Genomic DNA, 27,897 nt, shown 5'->3' with positions numbered 1-27,897 from the left:
TCTTGCCATTCTCTTCTGGCTTAGAGTGTTTTCATTGAGAAGTTAGCTGCTAACCTTATCAGGGCTCCCTTGTATGTTACTTCCTGTTTCTCCCTTGCTGCCTTTAAGATTCTCTGTTTGTCTTGGAATTTTGACATTTTAATTATGATGTGTCTTGAGGTGGGCCTCTTTGGATTCCTCTTGATTGGGACTCTCTGTGTTTCCTGGATTTGTGTGACTTTTTCTCTCATCAAATTAGGGAAGTTTCCCTTCACTACTTTTTCAAATAGGTTTTCTATCCCTTGCTCTTCTTCTTCTCCTTCTGATATCCCTATTATACGGATATTATTGCATTTCATATTGTCTTGCATTTCTCTTAATCCCTCTTCATTCTTTCTGAGCCTCTTTTCCTTTTCTTGTTCTTTCTGGGTGTTTTTTTCTACTTTGTCCTCCAATTTGCTAATCCAACCTTCTGCTTCATAGATCCTGTTTTTCATTCCTTCTACTGTGTTCTTTAGTTCAGAAATGGCATTCTTCATTTCCTCTTGGCCCTTGTTGATAGTTTCTATTTCCTTTTTCATGTTGATATAGTTTGCAGTGAGATCGTTGTAGCTTCCCTGAAGTTTCTGGTAGCTCATTGTGAGTTCATTGAGCTTCCTGATAATCATTTCTTTGAACTCAATATCTGATAGTTGAGTCACCTCTACCTCATTTAGCATTCTTTCTGAGGCTTCCTCCCTTCCCTTCATTTGGGGATTGTTTGTCTTCTCATTGTTCTTGAGACTCTTGTTGTTAGCCTCTGTTTAAATTGATCTGTTTTGGTTCCCCGTGATTATGGTGTGAACTTCTGTGGTAGAATACCTGTGAGATTCAGTGGTGCAGTCTCCTTCATGTATCCTGGTGTTCACAGCTTGCCCCTACTCTTTTTTGTGATCAGTTGGAGGAGTAAGGCAAAATGGTTTAAGACAGCAAGACAGTATTCTGTGATATTCACAGTAGCAGCCAGTAGAGAAGAGATGGGATATCCTTTGACTGTGTATAGTGTTAATGTGATCTTCCACCTCACTAGCCTCGTTTTAGAAAAGATGGAAAAAAGGTAAGACTCTTATTGGAGACGAAAGGATTGTTCATTGGATCTAGAAAGCAGTGAGGCTGTGGGAGGTCAGATTCTGAGGTAGGGTGGGAATAAAGAATAGTAAATAGGAGTAGTGTGTAAAAGAATAGAGACAACCCTCACAATAATAGAGTTCAGGAAATTGCAAAGTGGGCTGAGACCTGGGAGGGGTGTTGTGTAATATTTACAGTTGTATGAACTAGGTCTTAATTACAGTAATGTTAAAACAACAATCATGTGGCAGAATCTATGGGATCTAGATAACAAGAATAAGAAGTATAGAACCTTGAGTGGTGTACTAATGGAACACAAATGAAGGAGAGTAAATTATCAACATACTGTGAATGAGATAACAGGGGGAACCTGTCAAATGACAATATAACCAGCCAAGCAAAGAAGATTATACAGAAAGAAAAAGAATACCAAAATACTATTAAAATAAAAAATGTCAGAAAAGTGAGAAAAAGATAATACAAATTTGCAGTAAGTTGCAGGGTCAAAAAAAAAAGGGAAAAAAGCAGAAGATGGAATGCCAGAGAGATAAATTTGGAGTATAAGGAATAATACTGGGATGAAAGGAAGAGAAACATAAGGAATTGGGAGATATAAAAATAATAATAATTAAAAAATAAAAAGTCACTTAAAAAAAAACAAGATAAAATCAAACAATCAAACAACAACAACAGCCAAAAAAAAAAAAAACCCTCTTGTTGGTTTCTAACTGTCCAAACCAGTTTCTCTGGTCATGCTGGCTTCAGCAGGCTGAGGGGCATCTGGAATGCTTTTCACTCTTCCTAGTTAGAACTCAGTCAGTCTCTTCTATACTGTCCCCAGGGCTAGCAGCGCGCTCTTTCCAGAGCCTATCCCATGCCTTCCCACAGGACCCTGGGTGTGGGTATGGGCACTCCCAAGCACGCTGTCCAGAGCTCACAGCCGCGGACTCCCAGTCTCTGGGTCCCGAAGAGCAAGAGCGCCTGTGTCTTTTCCAGGTTCACGGTGCAAGCTCCGGTGATCGCAAGGGGTTGCGCCTTTCCCCCAATTTCCCTGCTGCGGGCTCCAGGAATCTACGAAGCACCGCATCCTTTCTGGGTTCATAGCTCCATAGTCAGGAATCCCGAAGGGGCGCACGCTCTCGGGAGTTCACCACGGCAGGCACCAGAAACCCGAGAATACTAGTGCCCTTTCCTTGTTCAGGGTTGCAAGGTCTGGGTCTTCCACAGAACCACACTCTCACTGGGTTGGGGGCGGGCGCAGGCGCATGGCCAGGCCGCCCTTGGTCACGAAGGCTGGGGCACCCACCCTTCCCAGGGCTATGGTGGGTGCTCGCAGCCCCTGTGTGACTGTCTCCCAGTCTCACTCCCCTCTCTGTGCCTTAAGGCGACAAGGCCTCCCCTGATACTGCTCAATCCTTGTCTGAGGAGGGAACGGTGACTTCCGCTCTCCCAGGTTCCCTGAGGCAGACCCTGGAGCACCGGGCCTGGGGGCTGCCACCTCCCTGACGATAGCACTAATCCCTGGGTCCTTATTATCCTGAAGCAGTCTCCTTATCATCTGGTTTGTCAATGCCTGCTATAATTTTTTATATCCTGTTTTTATAAATGTTGCTATATCCTAGACCCCTTGCTCTGTTCCTCCGAGCTCCACGAGTTTCTCTCCCCTGCATAGATGAAGGGGATTACGCTCCCTCCAACAAAGCCACCATCTTCCCCCCAACTCTCTAAAGAACTTTTTAGAAGCAGGTTGACTAGCAACAAATTTCTTCAATTTTTGTTTTAGTCTGAGAAAGTATCCTTCTTCATTCTTTCTGTTGTTGGTGGTTTAGTATATATTTTAGCTGTGAAAGCTATAGAAATCAATTATTCCAGGTTTTCATATAAAAGATTCATTTTTTCTAACCATTATGCACAATTTTAACATAATGATAGAATGATATTCCATAATTTTTCAATATAAAATGAAGTCAATGACTCAAAAAAGTAAACTGATGCAGTGAGTTTAAGGATAAATTTCATAATCTATATCATTGCAGATATCAAGTATAATGGTTCAAATTGTTAGTGCTTGACAGGGAGGAACGATGATTAAAAAGGTCAATATGAAATCATTTGGTCATAGTAGCAATATCTAACATTTGAAATGCATCCATGCTCTTTTGTATAATTGTAACAGAAGGGATCTGGACATATCCCTGGAATAATTGATTATTCCACATGATGGAAAGGGCATGACCCATTGCCCCAGGTGAGGGTAAACAAATCAGCCTGATATGGCCTGCCCCAGGGCAGAGACATTGTGCCCCTTGCGTGTGGCTAGAAACCCTCCTACCCACTTCTGGATCCTGGTAGCAGGAGGAGGAGCAGAGTTGCTGTGTGGGCTGATGGATGAGATGGATGTTAGCCTGGATTTGACTGGTAAGTTGGACAATCTTATAGCACACAGGACTTGGGGGCAGAAGATTTAAATGGAGGGCATGTGGAAAATTTCCTTCACCTCTGTCAGGTAGGGGACCTGAGCATTCCTGGGCCAGCTGGCCCCGGAGACTCCCTGGACAGGCTATAAGCCTTGTGCCCCACCCTGTGCGAGAAGCAATGGCAGCACTGGTGACAGGCACTCTGCTGCATGGTCCAGCCTTCTCAGGTACACAGACGCACTGGCAAGGCCATAGGGATGGGTCACAGGCACTGGGCTGGCAGGCAGAGGCTGCACCAGCTGGACAAAAGGGCAGCACACAAGTAAGACTCTGGTGAGTGCACAGACTCCAAAAGGCACATGAAGCTGAACTGTGACTGGGAACAAGCTAAACTGTCTGGATGGTCATTCTACAGCCAACTGCACATCCCAAAGGACTGTATTTTTAAGTGTGAGAAGGAATTCCAGGTGCAGCCTGGAACTGATCTGGCAAAGGGTGAAGAGGTTATTTGTCTTTGGGTATTTTAAAGGGAATGGGCTTTGAGGCAGAATCCCATTATTCTTCCAAAATTGTATAGATAAGCAGCCCTTTAAATAAAAGACTCCTTTCCTTTTCCACAAAAATCTCTGCCTCCAGAATTTATGGGCAGTAGGCAGCAGAACCCCCATGTGGCTGTTTGGTAGCGCAGTCATATTAGAGTCAAGTATACTTATTTTTTACATTTGTTTTAATTGCTATTGCAAAGGAGAAATACTATTGTCTATTTTTCCAAGAGATGTACACAGAGCATTTTTTTTCTCCAGAAAACTTGTGGAAACCAATATAAGATCTAAATTCTTTACATATTAAGTAAAACAGAAGAGGTCTCTTCAGATCTATTTTGTGAAGTCGGGCACTTTCCAATTAGGCAACAGTGTTTCACTCCAGTAATGTGGCTCAGAGCTCTGCTTACTCTGGGTCTAAAGCAGCAGACCTGATTTATTTACTTTTAATGTTTCTTATCTATTAGTTTTTTTTTTCTCTTTATCTGTCTGACCAGGTCACAAAATACCTGATTAGTGTTGATCTTAGACTTTGTAGAAGATTCTTTTTCTAAAAGAATTTTTATGAGTTTATTTGAGCCAAACTGACAATTGCCGGTAAGCAGAGCCTCAACAAACAGAGAAAATGCTCCAGAAAATAGCAGTTTCACACCTTATTTTATACATTACAATCAAAAGAGGAGGCATAAGGGGGTTACATAAAAATCCACTGGTGATAGATTAGGGAGGAAAAAGCAAAGCAGGGAAACCTTTGGGATTGGATAAAAAGATAAAATGATAGATACTTCTTTTGCATAAGTGAGTACAAGATAGTTAACAGTCAACAAATAACACAATAACAATGAAGGGGTTTGTTGTTTCTGCTTAAATGTGGCGGTGTGTCCCAGGAGTTTGGAAAAATAGGAACTTATCTGACACTCCAAAGGTATGTTATAATAGATACAAAAAGACAATAGACAAGCTGACTTAAGATAAAGATTGACATTTTGACATGAAAGATTCTAGCTATGGCAATAACTGCCCACCAAGACCTGCTCTTAGTTAATACGTTTTAGTTTCAGACCATTCTTGTGGTTACTTTCAGTCTCTCTTTGAGTTTGCAGGGCTGTCACGCAAGCCTCTGCTGAACTTGTCAGGTTTCATGTGTGGCCCATTTTCCCCCCTTTTGGTCATAAACCCATCCAAAGACTGCATTGATGACCAACCTTCTGGTTAGATAATAAGGTCCCACTGTGCTAGGAAGGCTCATTCCCAGGAAGTCTCAGTGTCAGCATTTTGTATTGCTGAACATTCAGGATGGAGCAAGATGGTAACCTTGGATGGAAGTCTAGGCCAAATATTTTCTCCAAGTGAAAGGCAGGTAAATGGGAGGCAGTCTGGTCTTATGGGCCTTTATTTAAAAAAAAAAAAGCACTCTGGATCATTTCTAACCTATGAGCTATCACTGCAACAGAACATCAGACTATACAGTTCTGGAACAGATGAATGGCTCTATTGCCCATTGTCAAAAAACATAAATCCCAGTGCCAGAGTTAGGCGAAATGGAAAGGGAGTATTTATTAAAAGTTATACAGATTTAGAACAATGGCAGAATTCTATTTCTAAATCCCAAAGTTCCTTAAAACCAAACACCCATAAACACACAGTCCTGCCTCCCCTTGCCAAACCAGGCCAGTCAGAGGTACAGTCTCTCAGGGAAAAAAAATAGAAGTTTGCAGCTTAGCTAGGCAGGTTCCCATTCAGCATTCCAGCTTCTCCTAGTCATCCTTCCTTGTCTAGGTTGCCGCAGTTTCCACCACCATCAGCTGTGTCTCTCTTTCTCCAGCTCTTAATCCAGATCCATGATTCCAAGTGCAACCAGTTGAGAATACTCTCACCAAGTCTTCTATATCTCACAGTATTTCTTGCATGTGTCATGAAAGTTCCCTGCTTTCTCAGGTGGGTTCAGTAAACCTTGCACAGCAATTAGCATTTCCATAATACTAGCCAGCTGTTATTTACATACAAAGTAACCATTAATCCTTGTGCTGCCACTCTTCCTGGCCCCCAGCCCAGTTTGTAGGTTTTGGGGCTTCTCCGCCTCCACACCATTCTTAACTTCATTCCACACCTGTTACAGTTCCCCCTTTCTGATTTTAGGGCCCTTTGTATTCTTATAAAGGACAATGGGTGAAGATTTCATTATCTTATATGGCTACTTCCTGCTGGACTTGACCATCAACCTACCTATTCTTGGGTCCAGGAATCCTTAAAAGAGTAGGAGATGTGGAGCAAAGGGGGGCCTTCATGTATTGGGAAAGACCTTGCAGAGTCTAGGCAGATGGGCTCTTCCCAAGGAACAGTGGGCTTGATGTTCAAAGGCTGGCATTACTGGACACGTTGGCATCCTTGTTGTATTCTGGAGGCAACAGATTTGGCAAGAGGGTTGGAAGGCACAATTAAAACTATAACCACTAAATGGCAAAGGCAGGGATCAATTCCTCAATGTCCCATATTAGGAAGAGAGTGGCTTATCTAGAGGAAGGTATACAAGGCATGTCACACCTGTCCAAAACCCACTACACTTAGCTTGGGCTGAGGGGAATATTTTGGGGATTTCCCCTCTTTCAGACTCCTGGATTTTTCTGTCCAAGCCATTAGGGCAGAAAAGGGAACCAGTTTTAAAGTGAAGCCCAAAGACTGAGCCATACTTCACCACTTAGTTCAGTCAAGCTGCTGAGTTTCAGGAGGTGGTGATATACATGGGCTTAAGTGAGACCTTTGTTGCAAACAATCAGTCAGGTAATGAGATCATAGGCTTATGCCCTATGAAAACAGAAGAACACAGGTTAATTCACACAATAACCCACAAACCCATCTCTGAGTCCATGAGACTGTCTTTTGGGAAGACATCCAGTTGCAAGGCCTTTACATGACATTTAACAATGACAATTTGACAAACTTTTCTTACCTGTATATTGAGCATGTTTGATGATGTTACAAACCCAATTTCAACTTTCAAATGAAAATTTTGAATACAGCTGCATTAGTCTAATGTCCAACTCTGAGCATTGTGATTTTCCTTAAATCACAATTTTTCTCCTTAAGACCACCCTCATTGTCCTAAAAGGATTATATTAAGTCCAATTTTAATTTTTCTTGTTCATTTGCATAAACACAATAAGAGCAGCAGTTGATCACACATGATCTTCAAGTCTTCTTTCCCAGAACTCATATAAGGAACATATAGATTGACTCTTTAGTCCATCCTTCAGGGCACAGAAGCTGAGCTACATATCTGCCATCTGGCTTCACCTGTACCAGTTGTTTCTTTCAAGTCCTCCAGGCCTTCATTGTCTTAGTTTCCTTTTTAGCCATCTTTCAGGAAAGCAGCCTTTGTTCCTTCCCTGGAAAGACATCCATGAACCATATAACCAACCAAGGTAACAGGCTATTTTCCTCATGAGCTTTCATTAGCTTCACAAGTCAATCCCAGTTCCTCAGGGCTTTCTGGTGACATCCAGAACCTAGATATATCTCCTTCAGGTGCAACATTCAAGTCAATACCTTGGTTAACAAAACCACCATTAATGACTGGTCTATTGGTCTTATACAAAGAAATCTTATGTCATCACTCATTCCTTCATAATGCCAAATTCTGGAGGGATGAGGTAGGGAGAAAACTACAACCTGTGAGGGAAAATACTTGTCCTTCCAATATCCACTAAAATTGCATTTCCATGTCTTATACTTTCCTTCTTCACTTATTACATAGTGTGAAGTTTCAACTTTCCCTGGCAAACCTCAATTTCCTTCTAGTACAGAAACAAAACAAAATTCTAAACACAGACAGAGTTTCTAAACAGCAAAATAGAGAGATGAGCTTTCCCATGTCCTTGCTGATAGAGGGACTGTCTCATCCTAACCAGAGCATCTACTGACCTCCTGGCAGAGACGTGCCCTTTCAGGCTGAGTTTCTTCATAGAGACACATTCTTTGACTCGGGCAAAAATACTCATCAGCCCTGAATGACCCTTCCTTGGTCCTGAGTGGCAAAGGCATTCTCCCCAACCAGTTACACCTTTCCTAGGTCTTACTGACTACACACATACAAAGGATTTCTGATCAGAAACAGAGCAAAATTCAACCACATTTTCCATAAAATCAGAAAACAAGTAACTGAGGTTTCCTTTTCTCCAGGTTTGAAAATTTCACAACCTTAATACATATTTTTACCCATTCAGATTTAACCATAATTCACTTTCCATTCTTGTTCTTTTTACACTGGGAAGGACTATACTCAAACTCAGTATCAGGCATTTAAAAGCCCCTAGCTTGTCAAGCACATTTATAAAGTGACAGAAACATTGTCTCCCCATGTTAAGGTTCACTGTCAAAAGAGGCTCACTTCAAAAGAGGAATTTCAAACCTTCTTCTGGAGTTCAAGTCCAGCTTCCCTTTTCAGCATCAACCATAACAATAGGGTCTGCATGCTTCTCTGGTGGTGTCCATTTTACCCACGTGTGGTGCATTCCCATCACCTTCAGGGAAGAATGCATTGTCAACAGGACATCATAGGGACTAGCCCATTTTTCAGCCAGCTGCTATTCAGGGCCTTGAGTCTTCCAGGTCTTCAATAAGACTCGGTCCCCTGGCTGGAATGGGTACAGGGGCTCATCAGACAGAGACACAGACCTATAATGTGCAAACTTATGAAAAAATGGTTAGTGTTTGCCCTAAATGTACATATTGCTTAACTCTTACCTCATGCTCCAAATCTAGAGGGGACATTTCCTAAACCAGAGATTTAGAGGGGTCTCCCATAAACTATTTCAAGAGGGCTCAATTTGAGCCTACTTTTGGTGCTACCTAATTTGGAGCAAAGCAATGGGGAGAGCCTGATCCTATTTTAAATGCATTTCCTGGCATATTTTTGTCAGGATCTTCTTTATTGTGTGATTTATTTTTTCAGTCTTTCTCATAGATTGAGGACTCTAAGACACATGTAATTTCCACTGTATTTCCAATGCTCGTCCAACCTTTTGGGAGTTCTCCAAAGTAAGCAATGAATGCTTTGAATGAATGAAGTCACCTTGAGTGCTTCAAGGAGGTTCAGTCCTAGGAATTACTTCTTTAAGTAACAGTTTTGCCACCCCAGTTGCCTTTTCAGTTCTAGTGGGGTATGCCATTATGCACCCAGGAAAAAGAATCCACAAAGACCAACAAAAAATTGAAATTCTCTCTGGTTTTAGGCACGTGAAATCCACGTGCCAGTCCTCAAATGAGCACATCCTTTTATATTGTATTCCCTTCTCCATGTGGATATGCTCTGTCTTAGAATTGTTCCTGGCACATATATGACAGATGTGGCTGATCCTCTAGACAGACCTTTGCAAACAAAGTCCTTTTAAATGTGACCTAATGAAGTCCACTAAAGCATCTCTTCTATAATGGGTCCCCGATGTAGATGTTTGAGGATGAGATTTACTTGAGCCTCAGGGAGAAAGATCATTCCATGGGTGTTGACCTTCCATATAGAATTAGGATCAGTGTTGGTAAATCCCCATTCATGGGTCCATTCCTCATCCTGTTCTGTGTAATGAGGTTCAAACTCTGACAAATCCAGGTGGGGGACCAGAGCCCCTAGGCGAGGTGGCTCCCTGGCTGCCTGTCTTGCTGCTTTATTAGCCATTTGGTTTCCCTGACTGGTTTGGGAACCATCCCTCCAGTGTTCGGGGCAGTGCATTATGACCATCTGGTCTGGTACATTCACTGCCTTTAGCAATTGTAAAATATCTTCTGCATGTTTAACATTCTCGTTCCCCGAGGTTAAAAGTCTTCTCTCCCTCCATATTGCTCCATGGGCATGGACTACCCTGCTGTGGTCCAGCCGCAGCTGGATCCAGGGGTTTCTGAAAGGTGGGTAAGGCGTCAGCGATGGGAGATAGACGACAACACGCCTCAAAGGACGGTGATGCTCTGTTCCATTTATTGCAAGTACAAGCAGGTTTTTATACTTTCATTTTTGGTAGTGATTAACATTTGCGATTTGGTGAAGCAGGAAAAAATTAATACAAAGGTAACTAGGAAAAATACAAAAGTTTCCATAGATTCAATTATATTAAACAAAGATTATTTTGACCAGGAGAGCCATAAATCAGACAATTAGAAATAGCTGTATGTACAAAGTTTGAATGTCTTATTGTTTATTAAAGTTCTCAGAATTTGTCATCTGACTCCCTGGTAACTCTTTTTACCTGCTTAGTTTGTAATAGCTAACCAGCTTTTCTTATTTCTTTGCCTAATTCTACTTGATATATATTCTTATTCAAGGTAAAGGCAGGGCTGTTACTCCAACAACTTTTAGACATTCAGGGGCTATTTTATTAGAGGGGATTTTGTTCTCTGGTCAAGAAATTATTTTGTACAATTTCATTGAAATTATGCGAATTAATAAACCTGAAATACAGGTGTCTAACAATCCCACCACCTTTTGATCACCAAAACAAACATGTAAGGAGAGATAAACAGGAAATCCAGCTACAGTAAACTTTTTTTGTTCCTTAATTAATAAACACCAGCGAGGTCTGCTTCGAGCTAGCCTTTCCATGAAATTTAGACTATTATAAGACACTTGGACTCCATCCTTATGGACCATTCTAATGCCATCCTCATTATATGCTTCTGTATAAGGCAATGGGGGATCTGGAACCCTCTGGAGACTATTAGCTCTTCTTGGGGGATACCATAATTTGCCATTAATCTAATATGCTACCCAGGGGTATCCCTGGGCTGTGGGTAGGGGTCTATATAGTTTTTTCTTGTTTTCTTGAAAGACTCTTTGTATCTATGGGTAAGGAACAGGCGTGGGAAAGTCTGCCAATAATTCTGCCTGTTGTAACTGATTCATGAATTCTTTTATGGGAACAATCGGGGATAATTTCTTACTCAGGTTTATAAACACCTTGTTTAAACAATTTGGGCATGATTCAATAGTCTAGGGAGAACTAGTTGTCCCTTCAGAATTTCCCTCAAAGTTAATCATTGACTCACTTCGAGGCTTTTTCTCCTCATGGCCTATTCTTATGGGAATCAGGGTACAAAGTAAGACCATGATCAATATTAGCAAGGAAATTATTAAGAGCAATCCCCAGGAAAATTACTGCCCCCCTTTGTATGCCACGCTCTCTTCCAGGAAGATGGATTCCTTGAATGCCCTCTTTCCACTTTCAGACCTTGTCAGAAAACATGGTTGGAATAGGGCGTGGCACTACCCTGAAGGCATATTTGGAGTCTGTATATATGTTAACCTTCTTTCCTTGGGGCATCATAAGGGTCTTGTGAGGGCTATTAGTTCAGCCTTTTGTGCTGAGGTTCCCAGTGCAAGGGCTTGGGCTTCTATTACTTTGTCTGTGGTGACTACCACATACCCAGCTCATCGCTGGCCATTGTCCATGTAGCTACTCCTGTCTGTATACAACGCCCAGTCTGATGATGTCAGTAGCTGGTCCACCAGATGTGGCCTGCTGGAATAAACTTAGTCAATAATTTCCAAACACTCATGCTGGAGGGCTGAGTCCCTCTCCATATCTGGGAGTAGGGTAGCTGGGTTCAGGGTTGTGGTGGTCTGCAAGGTGACATTTGGATTGTCCAGCAGAATGGCCTGGTATTTCCTCATACACCCTGCTGTCAGCCAATACCCTCCTTTTTTCCAATAGAGTCAGGACCTGGTGTGGTACCAATACTGTAGTGGGCTACCCCAAAGTAAACTTCTCAGCTTCCTGTAAGATGTCACAGGTAGCTACTACTGTCCAGAGACATGGTGGCCATCCCTTTATTGTGTGATCCAACTTCTTTGAGAGCTAGGCTATGGGTCAGAATATATTTCCCAGAGTCTGGATTGGTATCCTCAGTCCAATCCCCTGCCTTTCATGAACATATAATTTGAAAGGCTTCTGTAAATCAGGCAGTCCTAGTGCAGAAGCTGAAACCAGCTTTTCCTTTAAAGTACCAAATGCTACCTGACAATCTCCTGTCCATTCCAGGTTTTCAGAGACCGGTCCTTTTAAGGAATTGTACAGTGGCTTTGCTATGAGTCCAAAGTTTAGAATCCACAGCCAACAATACCCTGTAATTTCTAAGAACCCATGAAGCTGCCTTCAATTTTCTGGGATTTTTAATGCAGCAACTGCTTGCTTTCTGTCTGTCATCAGCCTCCCAATACCCTGCTTCCATTGAAATCCCAGATATGCCACTTCCTGTTTGCAAATTTGGGCCTTATGAAGTGACACTTTATATCCCCTTTTTGCCAAGTGATTTAGAACTGTGATGGTGTTGTGCAAACAGTCCCAACAGTTACTACTGGATATTAACAGGTCAAACACATATTGCAAAAGAACTCCTGATTTCAATTGAACATCCCTTAGGTCTTTTGCCAGCACTTCCCCAAATGTAGTTGGGGTTCTTCAATCATTGTGGCAGCACAGTCCAGCAGTATAGGAGCGTGGCTTTAGTCTCTGGGTTCTGTCACTCAAAGGCAAACAGTTGCTGAGCCTGTTCATCTATTGGGATGCAGAAAAGGCATCCTTCAAGTCCAGGACTGAAAACCATTTGCTATCTCCAGGCACCACAGTCAGCAGGGTTAGGCACTGGAGGGTGAATGTCCTGAACAAAGTCATTTATGGCCCTAAGATCCTGTATGAACCAATATTTATCAAAGTGCAGCTTTTTGACTGGCAAAATGGGAGTGTTGTAAAGGGACTGGCATGGCCAAATTAATCCCAATTTTAAAAACTTTTGCAACACTGGCTGAATCCCCTCTAAAGCTTCTTTCAGGGGATGCTGCTTCTTTTGTGGGACCCATTCCCCTTCTTTTAGATTTAACTTTATGGGCTTCACATTAACCAGTTTACCTGGGGTTCCATCAGCCCAAACAGTTCAATCAACCTGTTCACAGATCTCAGGTGGAAAGAGTTCACCTCCGGGACCTTCTGGACAGGTCAGGAATGGCTGCAGTTGGAAGGCATGTTCCAGCAGGACTTCCACACATAACTGCTGTTTCTTGGGAGAAAAGGTTATTTGTGCTGCTATTTACAAAGTAAATCTCAGCCCAGCATAGAATGGGACAATCTGGCGTATAGAGAAAACTATGCTTAAGCTTTTGATCACCAAGCTGGCATTCTAGAGGTTGCAGGAATGCCTGTTTTTATAACTGGCCAGTCACTCTAGTAACCCTTACTTCTTTGAACTTTTCTTAGTTTTGTGTTCAATACTGAGCATGTATCTCCTATATCTATAAGAAATCAATGGGCTTGTTCCCCACAGTCAACTGTACCTGGGGTTCCCATGGGGAAATAGTAATAGGTCAGAACATGTCCAATGGAGCCCTTGGGCCTCTTTATTCATCATCCTCCCTTCTCATTTTTAGCATTGTTCAGTGAGGATTCTCATCTCTGTTGTGATTTGGGTACTCATTCCTCCAAAGACCCTCCACCTTGCAATAGGCACATTGATAGGTCTATAGAGTCTTTCCTCTCCTCTTTAGGGCCCTCCTTGCAACAGAGCACAGTGGTGGGTGCCTAATGAGTCTCTCTTCTTTACTTTAGGGTCTTGCCTCTTCTTTTGGCCTCCCCCACCTGCTCTTACAAACAATCAAGGCCTGTTTTGTCTTGCCTGTTTCCCAGGCATTGTAAACTTTAAATACAATGTCCACCAGCCAGGAAGAAGTCATTCCCAATACCCCATCTACATGTTACAGTTTCTTTCTAACACCCAGGACACTTTGCCCAATAAAAGTCATGTTGATCATTCTCACATTTTCTGGTGCCTCTGGGTCAGCATCAGTGCGATTCCTGTAAGCCTAATAGATCCTCTCTAAAAATTCAGAAGGGTCCTCATCTGACCTTTGCTAAAAAGTCTGTATCAAATTTAGGCTCTTCTGCTTGGGTACTCCTTTTCTAAGCTCTTCCATTACATACCTTTTGTAATGTTTCGAGGAAGCATGGCCCCTACTGTTATTTGGGTCCCATTTAGGCTCCACTACAGGAATTGCCCAACAGGATCAGGGGTCCCAGTGGGATCTTTATTGTGGAGATACTGGTCCTCTTCCCTTGTCTTATTTATAACCAGTCCTTTCTCATCTGTAGTTAGCAAAATATTTAGGAGTGCCCGTACATCTGCCCAGTTTGGATGATGAGTGGCAAAAATAGAGGCAACAAGATCTGCCATTCTCTGAGGATCATCTCTCTGGGGAGGGGGCAGGGTTGGAACTCCTCCAGTTCAGTAAGTCTGAAGTGGAGAACAAAGCATGGGCCCCGTAGTAGCCAGCAGGCTGGCTTTCCTGGTTTACTCCACCTCTCGGGTATTGCCTCGAAGGGAACTGTTCTGCTCTGAATCAGGAAGCCCCTGGTCAGGGGTGCCCTGACCAATCCAGGTGGGTAAAACCCATTCCATGTCCTGCAGGGGTGAGGCTGTGGCTCTATGGTCTCCACTTCAGGGGCAGTTCCCAAAGGGCTGCCTTTGGGCAAGAACCTGATGGCAAGAAAGCCCCTCCTGTGTGTGAAGGGGGAGGTGCCCTGGCGGCCACTCCCACCTGTAGGGGGGAGGTGCCATGGAGGCCCCTCCTGCTTCCAAGCTTCTACCCCTGGGTTTAGAGCATTAATAAGGGTTATTTCCTCATTATCTCTTTCTTCCTCCATTTTACTATTAGGGAGGGGTTTTGAGGCCACCTTCCTTCTCTGTACCATGAAGTGATTCTCTCTATCTCTGGCCAAATGCTATTATGCACTGATATAAACACACTGAGATAGCAGAGTTCCTCCCAGTTTTCTGGCTGTTGGCAATGTTGTTTCAATTGCTTAATGATGTAGTAATTCAGGGAACCATCCACAGGCCACCTTTCCTCACCATTCAAAACATACTTAGGACAAAGAGTGTTAAAGTAATAAATCAATGTCTCCTTAGACGTGGGATTCTTAGACATCAGATTACTGCAGTAAATCTTCCAATCCTCTAAATTCTACTCAGCAGGCTCCCCCTAGGGGCCAGCCCAGAACTGCTTTTATTGTTCCACCAGCACATGCAAAAAAGCCATAACAAGAAAAATACAGACTACATCAAAGTCACATATACCCCAAACTATTGTCCAAAACTCCAATCCCATCATTCCAAAACAGTGCTCAGAAACAAAATTTCAACCAAACAGTCTCACTTCTCTGATCCTTTCCCAGATCTGTGATTCATTTCCTTTTCACCTTCCAGGCATGTTTAGACAGCCAGTGCCCTCAGGAGGTGTGCGGGAAATTTTCGGAGACTGTGGAAGTCCACAGTCTCGCTCTCCCACTCCCAAGGGCATTGACTTGCCACAGGCAATTCTCAGCCACTCGTTGGACACCAAGAACTGTTACAGAATGCCAGGTTATAAGGTTCTGGAACAGATTTGGGGTTCTAATGCCGATCACCAAAAAACATAACTCCTGGTGCCAGAGTTAGGTGAAAAGGAAAAGGAATATTCATTAAAAGTTATACAGATTTAGAATGATGGCAGAATTCTGTTTTTAAGTTCCAAGTCTTAACCAAATACCCATAAACACACACAGTCCTGCCTCTCCTTGCCAAACCAGGCTAGTCAGAGGTACCATATCTTGGGGCAATGGGGGCAGGGAATAGAAGTTTGCAGCTTAGCTAGGCAGGTTCTCTTTCAGCATTCCAGCTTGTCCCAGTTGTCCATGCTCGGCTAGGCTCCCAAAATTTCCAGCACCATCAGCTGTGTCTCTATGCTCTCTAGCTCTTAATCTGGAACTGTAGGAGGGTGCAGCCAGGGGGCCCCCAAAAGAAGGATTTGTAATGGGGTCCAGAACTCAGGATGTCCAGGAAATATTAGAAAGATATATAGGATGTTCTCACTCCCTCACACACAGGTATGAGTTGGGGGAAGGGACACATGGAGCAGGGCTATTGAGAGCTGTATTGTATAGCAACAGCTTTGCAGCTAACCTCTGGCATGGTCATTTAACATATCTATAACCTTTAACTGGTTGCATAGATATGTTAAATAGCTGTGGCCATGCTTTGAGCCAGGGAGAAGGGATTGACTTCCACCCAAGATGTAACTGGGAGGCAACTCCCCCTGGTTACAGTGCCTGTGTGAGAGCTTGGAGATGGTTGGCTTCACGCCTTGGGGCCATGCCTGCCCAGACTCACTATGGCAGCCCAGTAAAACTAGAAAGATATGGGAGTGCTGGCAAGTGTAGCTGATTGTGGGAGGAGTTGGAAATGGGGCTGCAGAGGAAGATTGGCTTGGGGATTTAAACCCAGACATGGCAGCCATTGAAGGGAGGTTGTGGCAGTGAGGAGACCCACTCAGCTTTGGCCAGAGTCAGGACCCCTGGAGCCATGGGAAGATCACCACGTGGCTTTAGCAGAGAACTGCCACTTGGCTTTGGCAGAGAACCATGTGGTTTTGGCAGAGTGGCAATGCCCCACCCCCACAACTTTGATGGGGGGATCCCCGTGGCCTTGGCAAGAGTGAGGATCCCAGGGCTTTGGGGTGCTCCCTTTGGCCACATGGCTTAGGAAGCAGGAGAGACATTGCCTGGAAGAAAAAGGAGAAAGGACTTTTACCAATGGGCCATGAGAAGGTACCACATGACTTTGGACTAATTGGAGATCCCGGCGACACAGCTGATGGTGCTGAGAACCAAGGGAGGCCTACCAGCTAAGCACAGATTACCGGGAAGAACCGGGGGCTGCCTGAGCCATGGACTTCTATTTCTTTTCCTGAGATGCAGTATCCCAAGCCAAGCAAAAGGGGGAAGGAAGTATTGTCTGTATTTGTAGGTGTTTTAAGGGACTTTGGGATTTTGATGAAGACATTAAGTCATTACTCTTAAGTCTGTATAACTTGAGTAAATAATTCCTTTCCTTTTCACCAATCTCTAACATGGAGAGATAACTCTCTGGCGAAGGGAAAGGTGAACTTAGTACATGGGGACTCCAGGAAAAGGGGGGATCAATTAGGTAGCATTGTGGGACCCCCTTCCCTGGCAGCCAGTCAGGGAAAATCATGGGGGACCACATGTGCAGTAGCTTTAAAGTAATACAACTACTTGTACATGCTCAGTAAAAGCCCACCAAAACTAGCCAGGAAGGATCCGCCCTATAAGAATAGAGTCCATCCAGCCCATGAGGTCAATCTCTGCTTGTAGTTGGCCTGCTCCCATGTTCTCTGCTATTAACTCTGGGTGTTTGGTTCAATTCTTTGCCTCAATCACCAAGAACCTGGTTACCTATGCCCACCTGTGACAGAACCACACATCCAAGTTCAAGAAGTTGTGCACGTCACCAGTTCAAATACTCTCACCGAGTCTTCTACGTATCACAGGATTTCTTGCATGTCGGGAGAGTTCCTTGCTTTCTTGGGCAGGTGCAGCAAAGCTTGCACAGAAATTAGCATTTCTATAATGCTAGCCAGCTATTTATATGCAAAGTAACCATTAATCACTGTGCTGCCACTCTTCCTGGCCCCCAGGTAGGTTTGGAGGTTTGGGGCTTCTCTGCTTCCACCCTGTTCTGAGCCTCATTCTGCACCCATTACATCACAACCCAGGTTTTGTTGCCTGCCTCACTTTTCTATATTTTGCATCTAATATAACATTCACTTATAGTCTGAGGGCTAATCATACACCTTTTCAGTTTCCATTTGACCATCAGATGGGATTCTATTTTCTATAGCCCATTTACTTCCCATTGGAAGCACACAGGTGCTGTTGTTAGTTTGATTTCTGATAGTTGTGCAATTGGAAGCTGTAATCTTAAATTTTAATCTGGGCCAAGGCTGTAAGAACACAATGCTTTAAATTACAATTGCCATCTAAAAATTCCAGAGGCCAGGAGAACAGGAAGAGTTTTATAAGTAAATGTTTCTGTGCCTTCATAGCAGCTATAGATAGCCATCTATAAAAACATGTGGAAGATTCTTAATAAACAGAGTTACACCACTGTCTAGCTAAATTCTTACCCTGTTCTTTGCCAACTACTTACTCATCTTCCAGGTCATATTTATTACCAACCAAAATCATTGAAACATCATCTTTTTTCCTTAACCTGTAAAATTTGTTCCCTCAGGTCCTGTAAGTCATTAAATATGGACTGAGCTATAATAGAATATACTAGTGTAAACCCTTGGCTATTCTTCATGTACAAATCCTTTATCACTGTAAATAGCTTTATTTCTGCTGTATCCATTTTGAGCATACACTGTTGGCAATCTATATCAAATTGCTTTCTGTAGGAATCTTCTATTACTGGGTTATATTTTTCAACAAAAATTCCCTGGACATATTGAACTGTCAGAGAAGACTCCCCCACCCCTCTTAAATCGAAGACCAGTAGCTTGCACTCACAAAGTGGTCTGTTTAAATACTGACAATCCCAACACTCCCATCCAGCTCTTCCTCCTTCTCCTCCTCATCCTTTCTCTTCTGGGCTATGGCTCCTTCTCAGGCTCTGCAACTTTATCTCTCCTTCACTTTTGAAGGATAATTTTACAGAGTACAGGATTCTAGGTTGGTGCAATTATTCTCTCAACACTTTAAATCTTCATGTCAGGATGGGTGGGGTAGGACAATTGGGAACCTAGCTACAATTAGCATTTTGGACTACAAATATGACCACCGTTTGCACTACAAGTAATATGGTGACTGAACTCTGACCCAGAAGAGGTGACTGACATAAGACCAGGAACCACCAATGATATGTTGCTTCTTTGTTCACCAAGAACCAATCCTTGGCTCCCCGCAAAGTCAAGCCATATAAAACTCCCATCCTTTCCTTTCTCCCGAGAGGTGTTCTCTCCATCACCCTGGAACACAAACTTCCAAAATAAAGCTCATCTGCCTGTTTCCATGGCTAATTGGCTGTTTATTTCCTCGGTGGGGTCTAGGAAAACCTTACAATTCACTATTTTCTTGTTTGCATGGCTTCCGAGAAGTGAGGTTTAATTTTATCTTTGTTCTTTCTAGGGAAGGTGTTTATTCCCTCTGGCTTCTTTCAGGATTTTTAATTTATCTTTGATTTTTTTGTAGTTTGAAGATGTAGTTTTTTGGTATTTATTCTGCTTGATATTCTCTGAACTTCCTGGATTTGTGGTTTGGTGTCTTACATTAATTGGAGGAAGATTCCCAATCATTATTATCTCAAATATTTTTTCTGTTCCTTTCTCTCTTTCTTCATTTGGTATTTTCACTTCATGTATGTTACATCTTTTGTAGTTTTGCTATATTCCTTGAACATTCGGGGGGGGGGGGTCAGTATTTGTTCTCTGTTTTCAATTTTCAGAGATTCTCTTGATATATCCTTTAGCTCAGAGATTCTCTCTTAAGCCATGTTCAGCTCATGAAAGGCATTTTTCAATTCTTTTTTTTCAATTTTTATTTATTTATTTTTAGACAGAGGGGAAAGGAGGGAGAAAAAGAGGGAGGGAGATATCAATGTGTGGTTGCCTCTTGTGCACCCCCTACTGGGGACCTGGCCTGCAACCCAGGCATGTGCCCTGACTGGGAATCAAACCCATGACCCTGTGGTTTGCAGTCCGTCACTCAATCCACTGAGCCACACCAGCCAGGATGCATTCTTACAGTATTTTTAAATTCCAGTATTTTTGTTGTTGTTGTTGTTGTTGTTCTTTTTCAGGATTTCCATCTCTCTGTTCGAGCACGTTATCTACTTTATCCATTAGAGCCCTTAGCATATTAATCATAATTGTTTTAAATTCCTAATTTAATAATTCCAACATCTCTGCCTGGTTTTGCTCCGATCCTTGCTCTGCCTCTTCAAAATGTATCTTTTTGCCTTTGGTATGCCTTGTAATTTTGTGTTGATAGATAGATATGATGTACTGGGTAAAAGGAACCACTGTAAAAGGCTTTTTTGTTGTGTATGGTGTGGTGTAGGGGAAGGGGAAGTGTTCTACAGTCCTATGATCAGGCCCCAGTCTTTCAGTGAGCTTATGCCTCTAGACTGTGAACTTCACAAGTGTTTCTTAGTTTGTTTCTCCTCCCTTAGGTGGTACAAAGTGGCTAGAGTGGACTGGAGTTAGGTATTTCCTTTTCCCAGGTCACTCAGGCTCTATTAATACCAGGTTAGGCTCCAGTTAATCAGTTTTCCCTGAAGGCAGGCCTTATTAAGAAGAGTAGAATGCTCTGGTATATTTTGAAACGATCCCCTTTCCCCTCCACCCTGCCAGAAGCCCAATGGGTTTTTTCTCTGGTGTTTACTATGGCAATATGGTCAAGCTTCTAGAGATAAATCTCACCATACTGTTCTTCCTCCCCCATGATGAGTTTTTAACTCACAGACTTATCCACACTGAGCCTCCAGGAATTTGTCAATTACAGTTCCAGTTCTCCTAGTGCACAGGTTCCCGTGGTGGTTTCCCCTTGTGAGTCTCTGCTCTGCAAGTCCATGATCCCTGTTTCACCTGTTGGTCTCTCTAATCTTAGGGGCAGTGGTTTTCCCTGTGTCCTCCCATATCACAGGGACCCAAGAAGAATTGTTGGGTTTTCAGTCTGTTTAGCTTTTTATTTGTTTGGATGGAGTTTCAGTGTAGCACTGAGGTGTGGGAGTATCATTTCCCATCTACCTTCCAGACTGACACATCTCCCTCAGTGCTTGGAGAACCAGAAGTGACAACAGTTGAGTTACAAGTTGGTTAAAAATGAAAAGGTGCTTTGAGAGTCAGGGGAATTTTCTGTAAGGGTCAGCCTCAGTGGGAGGGGGAGGAATATTGGCACTGGGTCCAGTCAGTGGACAAAAGCAGAGCCAATGCTTGAGATGAAACTAAGTTTCCTATTGGAAATCCATGGAATTGATGAGGAGTATTTGTAGAAAAAGGAGAAGGGTTTACACAAAAACCTGTTTCAAGTTAGCAAGTAAAAATACATACATACATACTTTTTTATAAAATCTAGTGTAAAGTATATGATTGTCTAACACTATGCTGTCTGCTTGAAACTAATACAAAGGAATGTTCAATGTAAACTGTGACTGAAAAAAAATTGTAAAATAAAAAAATCTAGAGCCCAAGAAAAACCAGATGTTTCTTAAAACCTGATATAAATTGCCATGACCTTGGAAATTTTAGTCCAGAAAGAATCAGGGTCAGCCAGGGGAGTAAATGTTTATACAGAGAGTCTAGTAAGAAATATACTTGCTTGCAACAATGTAATATTTCCATAAATTTTGCTTTTATGATGAAATCTTCCTTATGATAAATAACCTTAGAAATTATAAGACTCCTAGTTCAATAAAGTGTTGTTTTTATTTTTAAAAGTCACCATTGAGTAATAATGTAAACTTTCATTTGTAATTCAGATCATTATACCGACATATTGAAGCCAAGAGGCTATATGCAGGCACCACCACTAACTTATCACCTCTCCAGCTCCCAAGCATAAACAGCTTTGCTCAGGTTCATTCTGCACACCCAGATCTGAACAGACAATACATAGGAGAAGCAATAGGCTAACTTTGAGTTTAGTGGCCAAATTGCCTGGGATCACATCAGACCTCTGTTGTTCATTGGCTGGAGATCTTGGGCAGATTACCCAATTCTGTCTTCCATTTCATCATGATGTAATGGTGAAATAAGTTCTTCATAGCACCTAATTCATAAGGTTACTGTGAAGATTAAATGAGTTACCTAATGTTATATGCATTAACTGTTATTACTACTATTACTATTATTTGACACAAAGCAATGAAGACTATTTTTAGAAAAAGGAAAAATATGTTTATTTTTCCTCTTTCCACTCAAAATATATCTTAACCATCAGTGGCATTATATAGATAGCATTTTGGTTAGGCAGCACCAGGCATTATTACAGCATTTGATGGTAAAGATAGCTGTGCTTTTTATTTCTGCTGTCTAGGACTGTATAATGCAGTCAGAATGGGGTAGTGCCATGTGAGATAAAAGCCCAGATAAAAGGCAATCTTTTTTGATGTGGGAAAAGTCAGCTCTTCATTTGGCAGCGTGCTTCTTATATATCTCCAAGAACTCGGTCACATCTTCAGGGGACCCTAAGATGACTGGCGCCCTCTGGTGGATGTCAGTGGGAACGATGTCCAGTATAGCTTCCTTTCCAGTTGTAGCCAATCCTCCTGCCTTCTCCATGATGTAGGCCATTGGGTTACATTCATAGAGTAGTCTCAACTGGAAAACAACAGCCAAGAGCAGGGATTTCACACCAGAAGGTATTACATACAAAGGGGATTTATTTCATAGCAAAACAGTGCAGAGCTAGTGGAAGTTTCCAAGGTAGCTGATACTTTCCCTTTCCTTCTATGAGGTTGTAAAAGCTCCCATATACCCTCCAAAGGTTCCATATAAGACCAAATGGTTAATTTGGCCATTTGGTTAAATTAAGCCATTCATCAAGCTGGAGGCAAGAATAGAGTGCTTGATGCAAACATGAGACGGACCACCTGGACTCAGTACTGTATGACATACTGGCAGAACTGATGGTTCCCTTTTCTTTATAGCATAGAAATTGGACCTAATGAGTGATTCTGTGTGTGTTTTGGATGGAGCTTTGCCTATTCTAAAAGCATACAAAAATTCATGGTTGTGTCGGGCTGCAGACATCTGGAAGGCATACTGGCTCCTCCAAACAGTATAATATTGTTTCCAACTCTACACACATTCCTTTTATAATTCTCCCAGGGCTTGCAGGTTGGGATTTACTGTATTATATGCCTTGGCATTTACTTTTAAATACTAACTTTTTTTATTGTATATATTTTCATGCAGTCTGCCTACTGAGCAGACAGCTTTTTGCAGGTGTTTCCTGACTCTATTTCCATACAGGTGACATGGCCAGATTTGCAAAACTGAAAAAAAGAAGAGACTTCAGTATTTGTGCTAAGGAACAATATTTTGAGTCATTATAGAAAGTGCTATGAAGCAGGCTTATCATACAGGTTGGGATCCTGGAGGTGGCTATGGCACGAGTGGTATTTTAAGTAAGAATGCCTTCAGTGAAATGGACACCATGTGCTGTAAATAGAGATCTGAACATATGTAAATATACGGATTTCTAATTATTTTAAGGGGATTATTGTTCCCATTCCTTCTCTCATATTAAAAAAAAAGGCACTCTGTTTATTGGGAAAAACAAAAGGACAATATCTGAGAAGGAAAACTGTCCCTCTGTGTAGAAGTGGGACCACTTAGCCAGCCTGGGCCAGCAGAGCCCAACCCCAGCTTGTGCAAACGCTGTGGGCATTAACTGGTGCAATCATTGCTAACAGCTTACCTAAAAGCTCTAGGTTTCCCCTGAGATTCTTTCCCTCCCTAGAAAGGTACTGTTTTCCAAGCAGAAAATGTCAGCTCATTAGTTATTTCTATTTTATGCCCTTTAAAAGCAATCAAAGGAAACCTCTATTTGTAATACATATTTGATTTGCTGCCTTGGTAATTAGGGCTGGACTGTTTCATTTCTCTTTATGAATGGGATTTATTTTGCTCAAGCCAAACCCTGTGCCCAGTGGAAGCACTGAGCACTTTTAGTCCCTTCCTGACCATAACACCATTACTTATCTTTGGCATGGCAGGGCTCTGCAGAGACCATTTTTAGCAGCTGTTTCCTGGCTTTAACCTTTAATCTAGACAAGAATATGCCACAGATACCCTTCACATCCTACTGCAGAGTCTAACAGTTATCATAACCTTTCTCTCTAAGTCAAATCCCCGGGTTGCAAATGAAACCCACTGCTTCTCAGAGGATCTGTTTACCTTTCCTTTGGGGCTCTTCTTGTTAGCTGGGTACAGAAAGATCCCACCATAGACCAGGGTGCGGTGAACATCAGCCACCATGGAACCCACGTACCTGGAGCCATAGGGCGCTGAGTTATCCTGCAAGGGTAAGACCAGCAATAATTAGCGTTGCAGAAAAGAAAGTTCTCCATGTATCCTTTACACTTATTTGATTCAAAATGGTTTAGTGAGCACCTATACAGTGCATGTTTAGGTGTTTTCTAGGAAATGTGATGAAAATCCTGTTCCCAAGGAGCAGAAAAATGGAAAAATGGAGGCAGTCTCTCATATGTCTTACACTATGCCAGATTACTCTCAGAAGCCTTGAGGAGGGTGCTGTTGATTCTGGCTCTGTGGTTGGGGCAGGCATCACAAAAATGGTACCACTTAGCAGAACCTTGCAAGAAGGATTTTGTCAAGCTAAGGAAGGTGGGGTTTTCATCTTGTGGGAGAGGGAGGTGCACAAGCAAACAATGTACAGAAGCAAATTCTGTCTACCTGGGTCTGGGGGAGGAGCCAGGGTTGGGGTGGGGATGAGGAGAATCCAAGGTAAAGTGGAAGGAGAGATGATACAGATGGAAGGAAAGTCTGGGGCCGACTCTGAGGGCCCTGAATGTCATGCTAAGATTTGGGCTTCCTCCTCAGGACACAGCAGCCATCAGTAGCATCTGATAACAGTATGGCAATATTGGACATTCCCATATAGAAGCAGCTCTACAGACAGTCATTTCTTTTCTTCACATTCACTAATTAGTAACTGAGGGATACGAAGATGGACACCTTCAATCTTGTGACAGTTTAATAGAAATCCATCAGATATTATAGAGCAGGTACCAATTGGCTTAATTATCCTGATTTCATTCTGCCAAGAGAAAGTAGCAAAGAGCTCTCACTTACTGGTGGAAACTTCTTCCTCTGTACATATTCAGTGACAACAGGGTCAAAATCCTTAGCATAACCTTCATTGAGGCTGTAGATGTTCCCTTTCTTCTTGATCTTCACATCCTTGTCCACCAAAATGAACTCTCCAATGGCCTGTGAAACAGGAGGGAAAGATGTAGAGGGGATGAGCCCTCTCACCCTTCTTGTGTGAGGGTGCAGCAGGCTTGGCTAGGTTGAGGGGAGGTGCACGAGGCCAGCAGTCACACCCATGTATCATTACCAGGAGCCTGGTTTTCCATTTCATGAGCTTTTCTTATTAAGATATAACAGACATGTAGCATTATATTACTTTCAAGTATACAACACAGTGATTCAATATTTGTACACATTGTAAAATGACCACGAGCACAGGTTGCTTCTCATGGCTCTGGGACACCAGTGCCTCCAGCCCACCTCTCCAGTAACTGTGAGCAGGGACAGGGCCGGGAAGTGTCATTGGTGTGACTAGTGGAAAGGAACTGGGAAAGACAAGAGGTTGCTGCAGATGTTAATGGACATAGAGGAGACTTTTGACCTTGCTTTTAAATGGTTTCAGTAAAAGATGAAAGAAAACAGCCCTGGCCGGTAAGGCTCAGTTGGTTGGAGCATCATCCAGTAAACTGAAATTTGGTAGGTTCAATTCCCAATCAGTGCACACGGGAGAGGCAACCGAATGATGTTTCTCTCTCACATCAATGTTTCTCTCCCTCTCTTTCTCCCTTCCTTCCCTTCTCTCTAAAATCAATTAGCATGTCCTTGGGTAAGGATAAAAAAGAAGAAAGAAAACATTAAAAAATATGGAGGGCAGAAATAGGTAAAACAGCAGCAAACCCTCAGGGAGAATAAGAATTTTTGTGTCTGAAGCAACATAACAAGTGTATGCCTTCAAAAAACAAAACAAAACAAAACAAAGACTTGGTGCAGACAGGAGGTGGGCTATCAACTAAATCACACCAACATGCACAGGGCTGGTCTCAGCTTTCCATTTCTACCTGCTGGCATTTTCCTTTTGTGTGTTACTGTAGAAAAGAGTAGAACCCTGAGTTTTGGTTCACAGCATATATAAGTTCAGGTGACTTTGCTCAGTGACTCACAAAATATTTCTCAGAACGTCCTTCCACAATGTCCTGGTGCTAAGCTGGTACCTTTAATGCTTAGGTTCTTCAAAAGAGTTTGGAATTTGGAGGAAAACTGTCACATAACTCCTATTGCTCTGGACTGAGGATTGCTTGGGACTCCTGTGTGTCACTGAGAAGAAGGTGATTGGGGCTCTGCTCATCTGGGGCAGGATGCTCCATGGAAGCAAGAGTTAGAAGAAGAAAGGCCCCATCAACACGTTTCTCCCCAGCCATTTATTCCCATAGCAAAGGTTGCTCCCTGCCAGTATGCGGCATGTTGGAACTACAGAGGGAGGAAGGAAGATAGGAAAGAAGAAGGGTAAGGGAAGGAAAAGAGAGTAGAATTAACAGTGGTCATTGAGAGGTATCATTGCAAGTGATTTTTTTCTTTTATTCTTTTTTGGTATTTCCAACTCTTTTGAACACAAATATGTAGAAATATTCTTTTATGGTCAGAAAACTAAGTAAAAAATAAATAAATATCTTTACCAAAAAAAAGTCTGGAAAATGAAGCCATGGCATAACAGGTGCTGCAGAGCTCATGCAGCCATGCTTTGCAGACACCCCACCCAGGTACCTAACCAGAGCACCCAGGATGTGGAGGGGAGTCCCTGTACATGGAGACAGGAGATGAAAAGCTTTTTGAAAGTTAAAACCTGCTAAAAATGCAAATATAGGGGTTGGGATCCTTTCTAGCAGAAACTCTCAGCTTGTCCCCTCAGCAAGCCAAAATGAAAAGAAAATGCTAAGCCAGTCCAAGGCTCAACCCCAGCATCAGCCAGCAGAGGGTTAGTCAGATCTCTGGAGGACAGCCAGCAGGGGATAGGACAGTGGGCTTGCATTTTTCTTCCAAACACTGAGGCCATTAGGTGTAAGGAGAGCCAAAGACTATCAAACACACAGAAACTCACTCCTGGAGACACCAGTCTGCAATTTAGAAACAAGAAGAGATTTAATTTTTTTCTACATGTCCATCAATATAAAGGTAACAGAGATGTCACCAGAAGAATGTCAGGGAAGTAGGAAATGTCTGGTGAGACATTAAATCAATACTCATCAATGATTTCTGAAACTGTACCCTGGGCTCCAAGTGAAGTGTGCTCTGGTTCTGCCACTATTTTCCCTGAGGTCACCTCATTTGGAGGCTGCACTTAGTGCGGGTGCCCCACCCTTGTTTACTTATTAAGTGCTGGTACTTCCAAAGAGGCAAAGTCCAATTGTGCAAGAGTGCAGGGACAAAGGCAGCCTAGGCTCCAATCTGTGCGACCTGCCAACAAGCCCCACACTTTAACTGTCCCTCACAGGACTCCAGCTGCCTGTTTGTCCTTGTGTTCAGTTTGTTAGCAAAAAACACCAAATAAATAACATGCTTCATTAATGTCTCCCAAGAACATTTCCAAAACTAAAAGCTGTTTATAAACCCAATTCTTTTCCCCTTGGGACACTGGACCAAACACATAATATATGTGCTGACCTATTAAAGATTATTCTATGGAATTTGTATTTGGTGGTGTGGCTAGTTGCACCAGCTATTTAAAAAGATTTCTTTCCCTAATTTAACTGCTCTCTTGACACTGTCATCTAACTCAATAAATAACTAATTCCAATTAATAGATATGTAGAAGACATTATGCGCAAACCAAAACTGCTAATGAATATTTTTCATGGCACCGTTGGCTTCTCTGCATCAGGTAGCTTTTCTCTATAAGGTGGACTAAGGAGTTATCTTCATTTTCTTCTTGATTTTCATGCCTTCAAGTCATCAAAGCCTTGTCAAACTGCAAAGGTTAACTAAATGTTTGCACGCACGTGCACATCAAATAAATTTGGTAGCTATTTTTGAGGAAACAATGCTTCAGTTAGGATACCTGTTCACTCAGGAAAATAAGCTAGTAATGAATATAGTAGGTGGTAAATGGACCATCTATAGGCCCCATCTGATCCATAAATGTGTTTTAGTTGGCTAGCACACTGTTTTACAAATCCAGAAACATCATATTTAAAAAAAAACAACAACAACA

At 42.4% G+C, this 27,897-nt stretch overlaps 1 protein-coding gene and 1 pseudogene across 1 annotated transcript in view; both read right to left on the bottom strand.

Annotated features, from left to right (window-relative positions):
• Positions 1–3,646: 3,646 nt before the first annotated feature.
• Positions 3,647–20,487, bottom strand: LOC123819447 (annotated as a pseudogene).
• Positions 20,488–21,322: 835 nt separating this feature from the next.
• The window catches only part of FBP1 (fructose-bisphosphatase 1), a 32,073-nt gene continuing 25,498 nt past the window's right edge, over positions 21,323–27,897 (bottom strand). Inside the window, exons 5-7 of the mRNA XM_045839819.1 lie at positions 24,735–24,872; positions 23,817–23,936; positions 21,323–22,235 (exon numbers count right to left, since the gene is read on the bottom strand). Of these exons, the coding sequence (XP_045695775.1) occupies positions 22,044–22,235; positions 23,817–23,936; positions 24,735–24,872 (450 nt within the window). The 3' untranslated portion in view covers positions 21,323–22,043. The remainder of the gene's footprint in view (positions 22,236–23,816; positions 23,937–24,734; positions 24,873–27,897) is intronic.

The sequence above is a fragment of the Phyllostomus hastatus genome, unplaced genomic scaffold (assembly GCF_019186645.2).
Source record: "Phyllostomus hastatus isolate PE091 unplaced genomic scaffold, TTU_PhHast_1.1 phas_contig_312, whole genome shotgun sequence".
Lineage (NCBI taxonomy): Eukaryota > Metazoa > Chordata > Mammalia > Chiroptera > Phyllostomidae > Phyllostomus > Phyllostomus hastatus.
The sequence above is the reverse complement of the archived record's forward strand: the minus strand, read 5'-3'. Positions and strand labels throughout refer to the sequence as shown.